This window comes from Emys orbicularis, chromosome 1 (assembly GCF_028017835.1).
Source record: "Emys orbicularis isolate rEmyOrb1 chromosome 1, rEmyOrb1.hap1, whole genome shotgun sequence".
Lineage (NCBI taxonomy): Eukaryota > Metazoa > Chordata > Testudines > Emydidae > Emys > Emys orbicularis.
Window position 1 is genome coordinate 156,213,091 of NC_088683.1, and position 16,472 is coordinate 156,229,562.

A 16,472-nucleotide genomic window follows, 5' to 3' on the forward strand; every position below is an offset into this window, starting at 1 on the left:
TAGCAACTTTATTCTGTCTCCAGTACATGCCAAGACAGCTTGAGATGCAGTGAACAGGTCCAAAGCCCAGGCTGCAGGCCTGAGCCGCAAACAGGGTGTGATCACTTGAAGCACAGAGTCCCAGAGACAGAAGGATTTGTGATAAAGGAGCAGGGATCCCAGTGGGGAACAAGATAGCCAGCAGCAGCGGAGCGCATCTAAGTTAAAGAAAGAGACATAACTGGGAGGGGGAACATGGCAGTTCTCAGAACAAAATGAAGTGTGAGAGGCGCATCTTGGTGCCAAGGCAGAATCCTACTGGCAGCCAGGAGGAAGGCACCAGCTCCGTCCATGGACTCAGCACAGAGGATACATTGCTGGCCTGCAGCATCCCCAGCTGCCCCTGGCCTGGAATCTCTACATGCAGCTCCACTGATTCACCTCACTCCTGACCTGCTGCACCCGTCTCTGGCCCTCAAAGCATTCGATGGCCACTAGACACAGCCAATCACATTTTCAAAAACATCCCACCATTGCTAACACCAGCCAGCTCAACCCACACGAGCTACACCTAGGGCAGAAAGGGCACCAGCTGCCACAGGCACTTTCAGCACTAAGCCAATCAGACATGCTCTGAAGAGGGCTCCAGAGCAGTGGAGATCACCAGGGACTGCCCATTTTCATTAAGGCTGCCAGTGTTGCTAACACAAGTGAAGCTGAACCAGTACTAGCAATGGTGGAAGTTTTTAGGAAGGTTCCCTAGCCCAGTGGTTTTCAAACTTTTTTTCTGGTGACCAAGTTGAAGAAAATTGTTGATGCCCAGCGCCCAACAGAGCTGGGGATGAGGGGTTTGGGGTGTGAGAGGGGCTCAGGACTGGGGCAGAGGGTTGGGCTGTGGGGGTGTGGGCTGCAGGGATGAGGGGTTTGGGGTGCGGGAGGGGGCTCAGGTGTGGGGCGGGGGATTGGAGTGCGGGAGGGGGTCAGGGCTCTGAGCTGGGAGTGCAGGCTTTGGGGTGGGGCCAGGGAGGGGTTTGGGGTGCAGGAAGGGGCTCCGGGCTGGGCAGGGGGCTGGGACGCAGGGTTGGGGTGTGGTCTTACCTCAGGCAGCTCCCGGTCAACGGCGCCACGGGGGTGGTAGGGCAAGCTTCCTTCTGGGAACCAGCCAATAGGAGTGCAGAGCTGGTGCTCGGGGCGGGGGTAGCACACAAAGCCCCGTGGCCCCCCCACGTAGGAGCTGGACCTACTGCTGCCTGCTTCCAGGGCACAGTGCGGTGTCAGAACAGGTAGGGACTAGCCTGCCTTAGCTGGGCAGAACCACTGACCGGGTCTTTTAATGGCCTGGTCGGTGGTGCTAATCAGAGCCACCACGACCCAGTGCCTTACATTCCGTGACCCAGTACTGGGTCGTGACCCACAGTTTGAAAACCACCAGTTACCTTAGTTCCTATGATGACCTGCCGATCTCCCGGGACAAAGAGTGAGCAGAGCGCATACTCGCACGCCATGGTCCGGATACACTGCAGGGTCGACCTGTGGGCACAAGCAGCATGCGAGATTCCATCATTGTGTATAGACCTTGCCCCTTTAAATGAGCTGTGTTGCTAAAAGGCCTTTCACAGCAACTGGCCTCTCTCTCATGCACTGTACAGGAGGCCAGAGATTACAGCACCATCCAGGGGGACAAATCCATCTCAGAGCCTGGCCCTCCAGCTCGAATGCTGCTACCCCAGAACTGCACTGAAAAGGTTTCCCTGAAAGCCAACTGAGCACACAGTCAGCCCCCGGCTCATTCTTGTCAAGAGGGATGGAGAGCAGCCCATGGCAGCAACAGGGTACTTCAGCCAGCAAGGACTATCACACTGTGGGGTATTATGAGCTTGGCAGGGCAAATGCTAAGCCCAGCAGGCTTGTGAGAGATTGCATTGGCTGGGGTAGGACAAGTGCCACCTAGAATCAAAGCCTCAGTGCACAGTTTAGCCCACAGGAAGGTTAATTGCCCACCCAAGAACCTCTAAGATGCTAGATCCTAACAGAAAATCTACGGGATCCCCAAACCTGCTCCCTACATCAGAGAGAGAGAGAACAGGGAGGCTGCTACCTCTCCCTCACAAAATAACTGAAAACAGCTGGCTCAGAGAGGAGGAGGAGGGAGCAGGGCAGGAGGAGTTCTCAGAGGATAGCAATGTCCCAGGGGAGTAGCGCTTGAGGAGTCAGTGATGGTGAGGGAGCTCTGCGATAGCATCGTGGGTTAGAACAGTGACCCAGACAGTCCAACGTCCTATCTCCAACAGCGGCTGGCATCAGATGCTTCAGAGAAGGTACAAGAAAACCCAAAGCTATGTCCATGGATGAAGTTTCTCCCTAGCCCCACGCAGTTAGTGGTTGGTTTATGTCAGAAAACACAGGATTAGAATCCCGCATGGAAAAATAATCAGCATGTGTGATTTTTTTCACCCCACAACTGGCAGGTACTCTACAAGAAAAAGCCCACAATGGGAGGAAAACGGCACGTCAGCAACACCACTGCTAGCTCTTCCTCTGCCTGCACCTCTTGGAACACTCCACGAGACAGGCATCCGGACCCTGGAGACTTCCACATAGGTTCTGGTCTTGACTTGCTGGGAATGCAGCCTGAATATCCCCACCAAAGAAATCCAGGCAGGGAGAACCACCTAGTATGAAAAGTGTCTGTTGGTGGAGTCCCTCAGGAAGCTGGTAAAAGAGCTGCACGAGTGGCAAGGACTTCATCGACAGGATGCACACGGAAACATCCAGGATGGAGGATGCTAGCCAACCTCAGATAACTATAGCACACCAGAGGAGGAAAGAGAACTGGCTACTCTGCAGGAAGGAGATTGATTGAGCCCACATCCGAAATGCAACAGAAAGACTGCTGAGGCGCATCTGTCCCTCTGACCACTACCCCATGCTGCTCATCCATCTGGGCCCTAATGATATTGCCAGGTATGACCCTGAGCAGATCAACTGTGATTACAGGGCTTTGGGAGCAACGGTGAAGGAGATGGGGTGCCAGGTGTTATTCTTGTCCTTCCTCCCAGTTGAGGGTAAAGACCCAGGCCTGGACATGCACAGTCTGGAGATGAATGCATGGCTATGCAGATTGTGTTGAGGGGAGGGCTTCAGCTTCCTTTGCCATTGGATGCTGTTCCGGGGAGAAGGACTGCTGGGAAGAGATGGGGTCCACCTGACCCAAGAAGGGGAGAGTATCTCCGCATGCTGACTCACCAACCTAGTAAGGAAGCCTTTAAACTAGGTTCAAAGGGGGCAGATGACAACAGCCCACAGGTGAGCATAAAGAAGGGCAACCTTAAGAGGGTTAGATGCTGTGGGGGGAGACATGAAAAATTACAATAGAGTCATAGGAGCAACAAGAGGGAAATCAGTGGGGGAATCTGCTCAACATCTTATATGTCCTTACACAAATGCAAGAACTATGGGGAATAAACAGGAAGAACTGGAAGTATTAATACATTAGCTAAATTATGACTTAATTGCTGGGATAAATCTTATCACTTAATATTGGTATAGAAGGGTACAGCTTGTTCAGGAAGGAGAGATGGGGGGAAAAAAGTGAAGAGGATGTTAATTATACATCAAGATTATATATACATGTTCTAAGGTCCAGAAGGAGGTGAGAGGCAAAGTCTCTGGGTAAAGATAAAAGGGGGGAAAAAATAAGGGTGACATAAAGGGCTCTACTTTAGACCATCAAATCTGGAAGAAGTGGATGAGGTATTTCTAGAACAATCAGAAATATCCAAAACACAAGATCTGGTAGTAATGGGGGACTTTAACTACCCAGACATCTGTTGGAGAAGTAATATGACAAAAAACAAAATTTCCAAACAGTACATGGAACGTCTAGGGGGCAACTTTTTGTTTCAGAAAATGGAAGTAGTAACCAGAAGGGCAGCCATTTTAGACTTGATTCTGACCAACAGGGAGGAATTGATTGCGAATCTGAAGATGGAAGCCAGTTTCAGTGAAAGTGATCATGAAATAATAGATTATATCATTCCAAGGTAAGGAATAAGTGAGAGAAGCAGAATAAGGACAAAGTGGACTTGAACAGCCTCAGAGAACAGGTAGGTAAGATGCCATGGGAAGAAAATCTAAATGATAACAGAGCTCGGGAGAGCTAGCAGTTTCTCAAGGAAACAATATTAAAGGCACAACTGCAAACTCTCCTAATGCAAAGGATAGACAGGAAGAATAGTTAAGAGGCCAATATGACCTCATCAATTACCTAAATATCAAAAAGGAATCCTACAAAATGTGGAAATATGGATGAATTGACGAGTAGTACAGAAAGAATGGCACAAGCACATAGGGACAAAATCAGAAAGTCTAAGGAACAAAATGAGTTACACCTAGCAAGGGACATAAAAGACAATAAGAGGAGGTTCCTTAAATACATTAGGAACAAGAGAAAGAGGAAAGAAAGTTTAGGTCCCCTACTTAGCAGGGCAGGAGAACTAATAACTGATGGCATTAAAAAGACTGAGGTGTTTAATGCCTATTTTGCTTCACACTTCACTATAAAGATTAATGGGGACCAGATTCTCAACACAATAAATATTAACAACAAGGGGAAAGGAACGCAAACCAAAATAGGAAAAGAATATGTTAAAAATATTTAGAACATAAGAATGGCCTTATGGGTTAGACCAATGGTCCATCTAACCCAGTATGCTGTTTTAGAGAAGTAAGATGTATTCAAGTCAACAGTGCCTGATGAAATTTAACATAGGATACTTATGGAACTAGCTGAAGCAATCTCAGAACTGTTAGCAGTTATCTCTGAGAACTCATGGAGGATGGAAGGATGAGGTCCCAGAGTACTGGAGAAGGGCCAATATAGTACTTATATTTAAAAGGGGGATCCAGAGAATTATAGACCAATCAGCCTAAGTTCGATACCTGGAAAGATACTAGAACTAATTATTAAACAATTGTATCTGAGAACCAACATTCTTTCATGGACTGAAACATGCATGTCACTAACTGGAAGGGAATTTATTCTGAACTTTTATAAAAGTAAGGCACCAGCTTTTAGTTCCTGTTGCAGGAGAGAGATGAGAATTTGTAAGCACTTACAGAATAAGAGGGTTATAGAGAATAGCCAGCATGGATTTATCAAGAATAAATCATTCCAAACCACCCTAATTTCCTTCCCTGACAGGGTTACTGGCCTAGTGGATAGGGGGAAGCTATAGACATGACAAAACTGGATTTTAGTAATGCCTTTGATACAGTCCGACATGACATTCTCACAAGCAGACTAGTGACATGTGGTCTAGATGAAAGGTGGGTGCAAAACTGATTGGGCCAGGGAAGCTAATGATCCAACCAACAGACCAAATTCGGTGATGGATCCTGGTCATGTGCCAAATGAGGCTTGTTGTGCATACGCTAAGAAAAAAACTGAAAAACCGTACTCAGAGTAGTTACCAATAGTTGGCTTTCAGACTGAGAGAGTATCTAGTGGAGTCCCACAAGGGTCAGTCCTATTCAATATTTTCATTAATGACTTGGATAATGGAGTGGAGTGAACGCCTATAAAATTTGCAGATGACACTAAACTGGGAGGAGTTGCAAGCACTTTGGAGGACAGGATTAGAATTCAAAACAATGTTAAATTAAATAATTGGTCTGAAATCAACAAGATGAAATTCAATAAAGTACAAAATACTACACTTATTAAGGAAAAATCAAAATGAGGAATAACTGGCTAGGCGGTAGTACTGTTGAAAAGGATCTGAGGGTTATAGTGGTTCACAAATTAAATATGAGACAACAATGTGATGCAGATGCGAAAAAGGCTAATAACATTGTGGGCTGTATTAACAGGAGTGTCGTACGTAAGACATGGGAGCTAACTGTCCCCTCTACTAGACACTGGTGAGGCCTCAGCTGGAGTGCTCTGTCTAGTTCTGGGCATCACACTTCAGGAAAGATGTGGATAAATTGGAAAGAGTCTAGAGGACAGCAATGAAAGCGATAAAAGGTTTAGACCTGACCTATGAGGAAAGGGAGATTTAGGTTAAATATTAAAAAACAACAACAACTTTCTAATAATAAAGGTCAGTAGGTTCTGGAACAAGTTTGCAAGGGAGATTGTGGAATCCTCATCACTGGAGGTTTTCAGGAACAGGCTGGACAAACACTTGTCAGGGATGGTCTAGGTTTACTTGGTCCTGACTCAATGCAAGGGGCTGGATTTGATGACCTCTTGAGGTGACTTCTAGCCCTACAATTCTTTGATTCCATGACTGTGGATGTCCTCAATATCCAGAGAGCTGTCCTTTTATATACCCCATTAAACTCTTAGCCTCAATATCTAGTGGTAATGAGTTCCCTGGGTTAGTAATGCATTTTTAATTTCTTGCCTTTCAGTTTCACGAAAGAAGCTTGTCCTTGTATAATGAGAAAGAGTAAACAGAGTGCCTCATCTACCTTCTCTATTCCATTCATCACTTTGTATTCCTTGGGATCATTTCCCTCTCCATTTCCCATTCTCCCCTCTAACCTGAACAGCCCCAACCTTTGGGAGAAGGACACTTGGTAGTCGAAGAAGAATTTACAGAATCAGAACACACCTGTTCCAGATCTTAACAGATTCAGCAGCAGCCGAGAGGACAGCAATGTTGTCAGAGCTAAAAGCCAGTGTCCTGACATCACTGCGGTGACCTCCAATGGTTATCTTGGATGCACGGACAACTTGGGGGACCTGTGCTGATGGGATCAGGATGTATGACTCGATGGTGTTGTTCTGGAGCAGTAAGGTGGCCTTCAGCTCTCCTTTCGGAGACAGAATCAAGTCAAACGACCTGTTTAAATGGACAAAGAGAAGTCAGGGTCATAACTAGGAGAAACAAGATGAAATAAACTAAAGGAAAACACCAAGAACAACTTCTTGATGGGGAGGCAGTCTAACAAAGGCAGCAGTAGAAGCCCCATCGGACCGGTCATTTAAAACTAGATGAGGCAAGCCCCTCGAGCAGGGGTTCTCAAACTGGGAGTTGGGACCCCTCAGGAGGTCAAGAGGTTATTACATGGGGGGTCGTGAGCTGTCAGCCTCCACCCCAAACGCCGCTTTGCCTCCAGCATTTATAATGGTGTTAAATATATTTAAAAGTGTTTTTAATTTTTTTTGGGGGGGGGGGGAAGGGAGAGGGGGAAGAAATCGCACTCAGAGGCTTGCTATGTTAAAGGGGTCACCAGTACAAAAGTTTGAGAACCACTGCCCTAGAGAATCCCTTGCAGGGAACAATCTTGATGGAAGGGGTGTGAAGACACTGTAGGGATATGGGGGTGGAGGTGGACTAACTGGGATCCTGCAGGCCTTTCCACAGCTCTAAGTTCTACAGAGTCTCAGCTTCTCATCTTTTCAGATGAGCCACCTTTGTAAAATACAAATTCTCCCGAAGTCATGGCCCCCTCAGTGGGTACTTGAGCTGCAGCAACGACCCCAGAACAGGGCTTTGCACTCACTTGATTTTAGCAGAAGCTTTGATGCTAGTGACTCGCTGAATCTCTTCTTGCAGACCCATCTCAACGCTTCCTTCAGGCTCCTCTTCCTCCTCCTCAGACTTCGGTCTAGAAAAGTCAGACAACCACTGGGAATCAGGTTACCGGGCACTGCCAGTCCAGTCATAGGCTAACATGGGACAGAAATGTACAGACACATTCACCCCCCAGCCCCAAAAAGTTAACAAACTAACTGCAACTCCTCTACGAATGAAACTAGCTGGACCCTTATCCAGCGCTGACACAGGTGCTGTTCTAGTGGAGGTGCAATGCTCTTCAGTGCAGACCTTGATGGCCAACAACGCTGCTGGCAGTCCCGAAGAACTTAAGAGATCCCAGGACTCTTGTTGCAAAGTTAGAGAATAATGATCCTAGACCATCTTATTAAGATGGCTATCAAACCACACCCTGCTATGAGAACTATTCAGTGAGGAGAATCCACTTACTCCAGTAAGGTGAAATTGTTTATCGGAGCACAGCAACAAGCCACAGGTTTAGGACAGGAAGTGCAAGAGAATACTCTATCAAACTGAAACCACCAGGGCAATTTAGGGAGGCAGGAAGTAGATATCACTGTTGAAATTTGTTCAAGACACCAACTTAATTGCATCCCTCCCCACCCATGTACTTAGGGCTTGTCCACGCATGGAGTTATTCAAGAATGGCTTCTGTGCTTTAAATTCACACCCTACCTTAATCCAAATTAACATTCAAGTGTAGACAAGCCAACAGGCTGACAGCTCTCAGGGGCAGGGATCATTGTTTTGTTCCATGTCTGTACATAGCTCAGAAAAATGGGGTCCTGACACCTAATTCTGGCCCTCAGGCACTACCAAAATATAAACACGTATCCTCCGTGTGCCTCAGATTTCCCATGAAGCGAGCTAACATTCACCTACCTCCCAGGGCTATTGTGAGGCACCTGTTAGACACTAGGGGATGTATGAACGATGGACACTGGAGAAGCATAAAATAGACTTATAATAAAAGGCTGTCCACTAAAAGACAATTTGCCCCAATCTGAACCTGGCACATACCACCTCAAGGCTCACAATCTGTAGATGTCAAAGTGACACTGGTTATTCAGCCTCGCACCACCAGCTTTCACATTGGGAAGTGTATTTACTTTGTGCAACTCTCCTGAGTCATAGATGGTGATGTACAAGTGGGGCTTTACCAGGAGCGTTCTGTCCATCCCCTCATCCCATTCACTTCTTGCAAGAGAATCAGATGGAAGGTGATTTTCTCACAATTACTGGGAGCAGAGAACAACCTGGCTCACACCAGCACCAACAAGCCAGGAACAGACAAACATGTTAACAGCAGACTAACTGCAAATGGTTCATGATTCATTCATTGCACCCTCTCCCTGGATGGGCCTTTTGTCAATTCTCAGCACGTGGACATCATCAACTTACAAAAACAGAGCTTACTTGGCTTTTTTCTTTGCTTTTCTCATTTTCTTTTCCATTTTCTTGCAAATTTCATCCTCAGTAAGGACACAAAATACTTCCAGAACAGAGTCTGTTCCCTGGAGACAAATTCACAGAGTTAATACTAGCAGCAAGTTGCCTAAGAAGCTGCTGCAGTGGAGAGTCCCTGAGACACACAACAGAACCTCCTCTGTAGTCCATTAGCAAAAGGCCCCAAAGCATATTACTTACATGGCAGGCTAGGATCCTGCCTGTCCGGTCAGTGGCAAGAGTAACTACTCGGTCTCTTCCTTCCCGCATGATGGAGCCAGCTTTGTTGCACCTCAGGAGGCGCTACAAGGATACAGAAAGGCAAAACAATTGTAGTCTGAAAGGTCAAGCAAGTCTTTAGATACAACAATGAAAGGGCAGAGTCTACAACATCTGACTAGCATTCAAGAGAGACAAGGAAGAGGTGGGAACTAACAGCAAACAAACATTTGTGTCAGGCACAAATTTAACTTATGTTTCTTGCATTGTATCTGAGAACTAACATTCTTTCATGGACTGAAACATGCATGTCACTAACTGGAAGGGAATTTATCTGAACTTTTATAAAAGTAAGGCACCAGCTTTTAGTTCCTGTTGCAGGAGAGAGATGAGAAAGGTGGGGCAGAGAGAGCATTTAATTACCTGCTTAAAAATAGAGACAGAGAAACTTCCTGGAGGAAGGAAGGAAGGAACAGTTGTTAAGGCTGCGTGGCTAGCTATAACTGAATGAGTGAAGCTGAAATCTTCAAAGGATTCTGGAAGTGCCAACAGGTGAGTGAGTGAGTGATCCAGAGAGGAGGAATTTAGTGAAAGGTCAATCAGCACCTGACAACCTAAGTGGAAGAGGCTTCCCACAATAGGAGCTGATTCTAAACATGGCAGCACCACTCTCTGAGACTCTCATGACCAGGGTTCTTCGAAATCCATTTCTCCCGGAAAAATGTGGAATTTGTGTTTTTACAGAGAACCTTTAGTTTTTAAATTTTGTGAAAAAATAAAAACACGTATTAACTATTAACTAAATGTTACTGAAAGTACCAGTGCCACTTATTCAATGCCTGCAACCTCCCCCTCTTGTAGTTGATTTTTGAATGTGCTTTAAATTTACAGTGGAACCGGATGCATCTGATCTAATTGGGACTGGAACCAGATAATCAAAAATTGGGATAATCAGGAGGATTGGCAAAGATTGGCTTTCTATTCCTTATTTTAAGGTGGGGCTCGGGCACTCAGCCACACAGCACTGACCACGGGAGCCCCACCGCAGTCAGCCCCAGACCGCTGATAGTTCAGTTAATACAGAGAGCCAGATACCGGAGGCTTGGATAAACAGGGTTCTATTGTATATCAATAAAACACTGTGTTAAACTGATACCTATATATATCGTGGCTAGGGAAACTAAAGTTCAGCGTTCCATTTTAATTGTGGGGAAACGGGGATTTTTGAGGGTTTTTTAAAAATCAGAGAAAACTAGGATCCCTGGTTATGACATAGGGTACTGTTAATAAGTCCTAGGTGAATCAGTTTCAGCACTGAACAGAGGCAGGTGGAAAGTGACCATTTTATTGTAGTCTCTTTCCTACAAAGAAAGAGCTCTGCTAGCACCGCCAAGCCTTTCTAGAGACCTGCCAATATGCTTACATTGGGGATTTCTTTGGCACAGGTTACCAGCAAATACAGGCACAGGCTCCTGCTGCTATTTTGTGGGTATTGGGGGAAGTGTGAGAGATTGTTCCTGAGGAAGGTAAAACACACTGGTGTGATTCCTTGCTTATGGGTCGGGGTGTCTTCTCTAGAAGCGCTAGAGATCATCCCCAGGGCACAAAGCCAACAGAGCGAGGCAAGTGTCAGCAAGATAACCAGGTCTATCCTCAAACCCCCATTTAGTTATTTGAGCTGTGTATCTACCCTCACTGACAGCACAACGAACACCCTGTGAACCTGCACCACTTAGCCAGAGTGGGGGAAAAGGTTACCTCCTCCGGCATCTCATCCAGGTCTGAGATCTCATCCACTTCACAAGTCTTTTCTGCTTTAGCTGGAGACCCTTTGCTTTTCTTGGATTCTGGCTCATTAGGGTCTGTTGCCTGCTTGTGGCAGACAAAGAAAAAAAATACGCTTAGCACACCCTGGCTTCCCCCCCACCTACACCTCGATCCCCTCCAGTCATTTAACACTGTCACAGCTTTCATTCTGAACTACTCAGGAGAACAATCAGGATGAAAGATGCTCTATGAAATGAAGCCCTAAGAGTGTAGATAGTAATCAAATGGAACCAGTCCATTACTGAAGAGCTTCCACAATGCAGCCTAAAACAGGGCTCCCAAATATTGCCCAGCCAAGGTCACCATCAGCAGCTGGCTGGGACGCTGAGGGCTGCATGTACCTGGCAGGAAATGAAGCCAGCTGCAGACCATCAGTTCCAGCACACGTTGCACCACCCCAATCCAAGTGGCCTTCTCCTGAGACCAAAGTGAAGCACTGGATGTCAAAACCTGTCCTCTCCACAAGCCACACCCATGCAATGAAGAGGAGGGTGGCCACCAATCATTTCATGCTTTTTTGGCTAACTCCAATTTAAACAAAGAGAAGGAGTGGTCTGCAGCCCCCATGCATGTCCCTAGATAAGAATTTCCTCCAGCTTCTCACTCTGCCTGATCCTGTAGCAAGAAGTGCCCCATTCTTAGGACAGCTCCCACACACGTACAAAGACAGTCTGCACAGAACTACAACAGAGCTGGGAGCCAGTAGAAACATACAGTTAAAGCCATCAACAACATTTGCTTCACATTGAGAGTGTCCTGGATGGATACTGACCACATCCCAGAAAGCCACTCAGTCCTGCTGTGTTCCAGTTCAATCCACTCCAGAGCAAAGCGACCAAGATGATGCATTCAGTTCTTACCTCCTGGATGTAGGTGATGTTCCACACCCTGAGCTCACTGTCTGCAGCGCCAGTGATGAGACGCTTCTCTTGTGACACAAAGGCTAGTCCCCACACCTGCCAAGGAGAAGACACTGAGAAGCGTCTTTTATGTCTAGGTATATGGCCTCCTATCACCACAGTATCAGCACGCCCCACCAACATTAATGAATTTAGCCATACAACATCCCTCCAGGATAGAGATTTAGTGTTATCCCCTTGAAGGGGCCTGGGGGATTTTGTTTGTTTTGTGTTTTGGTTTGATTGGGGTTTTGTTTGCTTGGAGAGGGTGTTGGGGGGGGGGGGGCCTGACGGGGGAAAATACGGTCTCTTTATATACCTATTTTAAAAAAAAACAGATTTTTCCTTTTTGCAGTTAACCTTTTAGCTGAAAGACAGTAGCTCCTAAAGACAGTAGCTCCTGAAGACAGTACAACAAACAAGAGCCTGCAATGTTCCTGCCCTAAGATGCCGATATACAAAGGACAAAGTTAACATTGCTACTAGGGCTTTGGCCAAGGAATTCATCACGTCGGTGAATTTCAAATCGCCTCATTAATGTTGTATGTAACAGGATTCTTGCACTGAATTTCTTTGATTTTTTTTTTAAATTTAAAAGGGAAAATGAGAACAGAGAGCCCAAGCCCCTGCTACGTAGGATACTGCACAAGGACATCTAGTTTGGAAATCTCACTCCCAGCAAGAGTGGTACAAGCCTCCTCAACAGACAAGGCTTCTCACCTGTCCCCTCTTCACAACACCAACCACAAATATTTCATAGGGGCTGTGTTTACAACCTAAAAAAAAATCCAATCCTGAGCAGTATGGATGTAACAATGGAAGCTACCTTGCAGCCCGTGTGCTGTGATACTTGTACTGAACTAACTCCCTCTCTCCAGCTTTAATTTTATTTACCTCAGTACGGTGTCCAACCAGTGTTTTGAAGCAGTGCTGCGTATCCAAGTCCCACCACTTCACAAAGGTGTCTTTACCACTGAAAAAAACAAATGACATCACCCAGACATGAGGCAAGGTCCCCAGAGTTCAGCCAAAACTGTGCGCTTTGAAGAGAGTAAGAAACACAAAAGGTAAAGCATGCTGCAAGATGTCAGAGGTCAGACTTATTTAGGCTAGGATCTCAGCAGGTCTCACAAGCTAAGCAGAGTCAGGATAAGAGATCAAGCAAAACACAGGCAATACAGAAATATAGGCTGGTGATTCATTAGGAGGCATCTCCTAGAGTCAGCACTGAAACCCCAGCCTAGTGTAATGGGGAAACCATTCTGCTTTCTTTAAGGGCAAGGGTGTCAGGCCTGGTGCGCTGGCCAAATTCCAACAATGGGTCTCCCTAAATTCCCCCTGTATTTTCAGTTGATACAATATTCTTCATTGCCTGTCCTAATGAACTGTGCAATGATCTGTGGCAAATTAAATGCACCAGACAGAACTGCATTTTAGCTTACCAGGGGTTTTAGGACTTTTCCATTTGCAAGGTGCTCAAAGAATCAAATACAGCTTGTTACTATCCCCTTTACATTCCCCAGATAATTAAATCTCCTTGAGGAGTCATGTTTCCTGGTTTACTTGAAGGAAACAGGGTGCAATAACAGGTTGTAATTAGGGCTGTCAAGCAATTAAAAAAATTAATCAAGCGATTAATCGCGCTGTTAATAATAGAATGCCATTTATTTAAATATTTTCGGACATTTTCTACATTTTCAAATATATTGATTTCAATTACAACACAGAACACAAAGTGTACAGTGCTCGCTTTATTTTTGATTAAAAATATTTGCACTGTAAAAAACAAAAGAAATAGTACTTTTCAATTCACCTAATACAAGTAGTGTAGTGCAATCTCTTATCATGAAAGTTGAACTTACAAATGTAGAATTATGTACAAAAAAACCTGCATTCAAAAATAAAACAATGTAAAATTTTAGAGCCTACAAGTCCAATCAGTCCTACTTCTTGTACAGCCAATTGCTCAGACAAACAAGTTTGTTTACATTTGCAGAAGATAATGCTGCCTGCTTCTTGTTTACGTCACCTGAAAGTGAGAACAAGCATTTGCATGGCACTGTTGTAGCTAATGTCACAAGATATTTACATGCCAGATGCACTAAAGATTCATATGTCCTATGCTTCAACTACTATTCCAGGGGACATGCGTCCATGCTGACGACGGGTTCTGCTTGATAACCATCCAAAGCAGTGTAAACGGACGCATGTTCATTTTCATCAGCATGAGTCAGATGCCACCAGCAGAAGGTTGAATTTATTTTTTGGTGGTTTGGGTTCTGTAGTTTCCACATCAGAGTGTTGCTCTTTTAAGACTTCTGAAAGCATGCTCCACACCTCATCCCTCTGATTTTGGAAGGCACTTCAGATTCTTAAATCTTAAGTGCTGTAGCTCTCTTTAGAAATCTCACATTGGTATCTTCTTTGCATTTTGTCAAATCTGCAGCGAAAGTGTTCTTAAAATGAACATGTGCTGGGTCTTATCTGAGACTGCTATAACATGAAATATATGTAAAACAGAGCAGGAGACATACAATTCTCCCCCAAGGAGTTCAGTCACAAATTTAATTAACGCATTATTTTTTAAATAAGCATCATCAGCATGGAAGCATGTCCTCTGGAACAATGGCCGAAGCATGAAGAGGCATATGAATCTTTAGCACATCTGGCACATAAATATCTTGCGATGTCAGCTACAACAGTGTCATGCGAATGCCTGATCTCACTTTCAGGTGACATTGTAATTAAGAAATGGGCAGCAATATCTCACATAAATGTAAACAAATGTACTTCTCTTAGCGATTGGCTGAACAAGGAGTAGAATGAGTGGACTTGTAAGCTCTAAAGTTTTACATTGTTTTATTTGTGAGTGCAGTTATGTAACAAAAAAACCTACATTTGTAAGCTGCACTTTCATGATAAAGATATTGCACTACAGTACCTGTATGAGGTGAATTGAAAAATACTATTTCTTTTATCTTTTTTACAGTGCAAATATTTGTAATAAAAAATAATATAAAGTGAGCACTGTATACTTTGTATTCTGTGTTGTAATTTCAGTTGGTATTCTACTGCTTAACAGTGCGATTAATCACGATTAATTTTTTTTAGTTAATCGCATGAGTTAACTGCAATTACTCAAAAGCCCTAGTTGTAATAAAGTAAAAAGTTATTAGCAATTACTTTGTCTAATTCCAGGCCCAATTTTGTTTCCACTAATATCAACGGGAGTTTTTTTGTCAAAACAGCAGCACATTAAAGGCTCTCCCTTGGCACGGCTGCCTCAGGGCACCTCTATACTGCAAGCAGTGTGATTGTAGCATGGGTAGGTATATCTGTAAGTAACAGCTGTAATGATGACTTGGTAACTTGGGTGCCAGGAAGAGGCAGCAACACATGTACAAGCCTGACAAGCAGCCTGGGTACACAGTCAGCAATATAGACATACCTTAAGCTCCACTGCACACTGAGCCAGCACTATCAGGGGAGCTGATACATAAGCAAAGACATTGGGACCTTGCTTCTCCCTGCCCCCACATCTCCACTTTCTTCTCCCTCTCCCCCCACAGAGCTCCTCCAATACCAGAAAACACCAATATAGGGAGCCAAGAGGACTGGGGAAATGGCCATATGTGAGGGGATGTGCATGGGCTGGATGGAGAAGAAGAGTGCTGTTAGAGACCAGCATTGTGCAGAGAGAGGATGCAGGGAGCCCACTCCCTTGTGTCCCAATGTGTCTGCACTTTAACAACACCCAGGTGTTCCTGCCTCAGTATGCAGTAGGGCCACGGATGCAGCATTATGGGGAGCCGTTCAAGCCCTGACGCCCAAATGCAATCACAGAATCTTTCAGAGCAATGACAGGAGGAAAAATGTCGGACTCCAAGCACTAAATTTCTTAAAGGACTTGTTTTGAAATTAGTTTCAACACAAGCTATTAAATGAGTTAAGTGTACGTGTAAATGGTTAATAAAATGCTGTACTCAGTAAACGCTGAATGACCGGGTAAGAATATGCTGTAGTTTTCATAACAAAGAGGTCAAATCTCTGGTGGAAAAACAAAAATCAGCCTTAAATAAGGAGTCATAACTATGTTCAAGGCTGATATTCCTCTTTGTTATGAGGAATAGGGCATATCTTGCCCAAGCATCTCCATAGAAATATATAGCAACCCCTCCATCCTATTTATTTTAAAATTAAGAACTATCTTCATTTACCAACACTAAAGAAAGTAATATTAAGAAAATTGTGAAAATAAAGCCATTTTATAAACTACCAAACAAGTGCATATTTCTTCACAACACAGCTTTAACTCTAACACCAAATAAACAAGTATCAGGGTAGCCGTGCATCTGAAGAAGTGGGTTTTTTACCCATGAAAGCTTATGCCCAAGTAAATCTGTCAGTCTTTAGATACCACTGGACTCCCCAAATAAACACTATTCTTTCATCAATAATCTGAAAAATAAAAGATACCAGCATAATTTTACCCTAAATTGATGTGATACACTTTTTCTATTGAACTGATACATAA

At 44.6% G+C, this 16,472-nt stretch overlaps 1 protein-coding gene across 1 annotated transcript in view; it reads right to left on the reverse strand.

Moving 5' to 3' along the window:
* The window catches only part of WDR3 (WD repeat domain 3), a 34,719-nt gene that overhangs the window by 13,650 nt on the left and 4,597 nt on the right, over positions 1-16,472 (reverse strand). Inside the window, exons 5-12 of the mRNA XM_065399139.1 lie at positions 12,833-12,911; positions 11,900-11,995; positions 10,971-11,084; positions 9,195-9,296; positions 8,964-9,061; positions 7,495-7,599; positions 6,600-6,830; positions 1,416-1,509 (exon numbers count right to left, since the gene is read on the reverse strand). Of these exons, the coding sequence (XP_065255211.1) occupies positions 1,416-1,509; positions 6,600-6,830; positions 7,495-7,599; positions 8,964-9,061; positions 9,195-9,296; positions 10,971-11,084; positions 11,900-11,995; positions 12,833-12,911 (919 nt within the window). The remainder of the gene's footprint in view (positions 1-1,415; positions 1,510-6,599; positions 6,831-7,494; positions 7,600-8,963; positions 9,062-9,194; positions 9,297-10,970; positions 11,085-11,899; positions 11,996-12,832; positions 12,912-16,472) is intronic.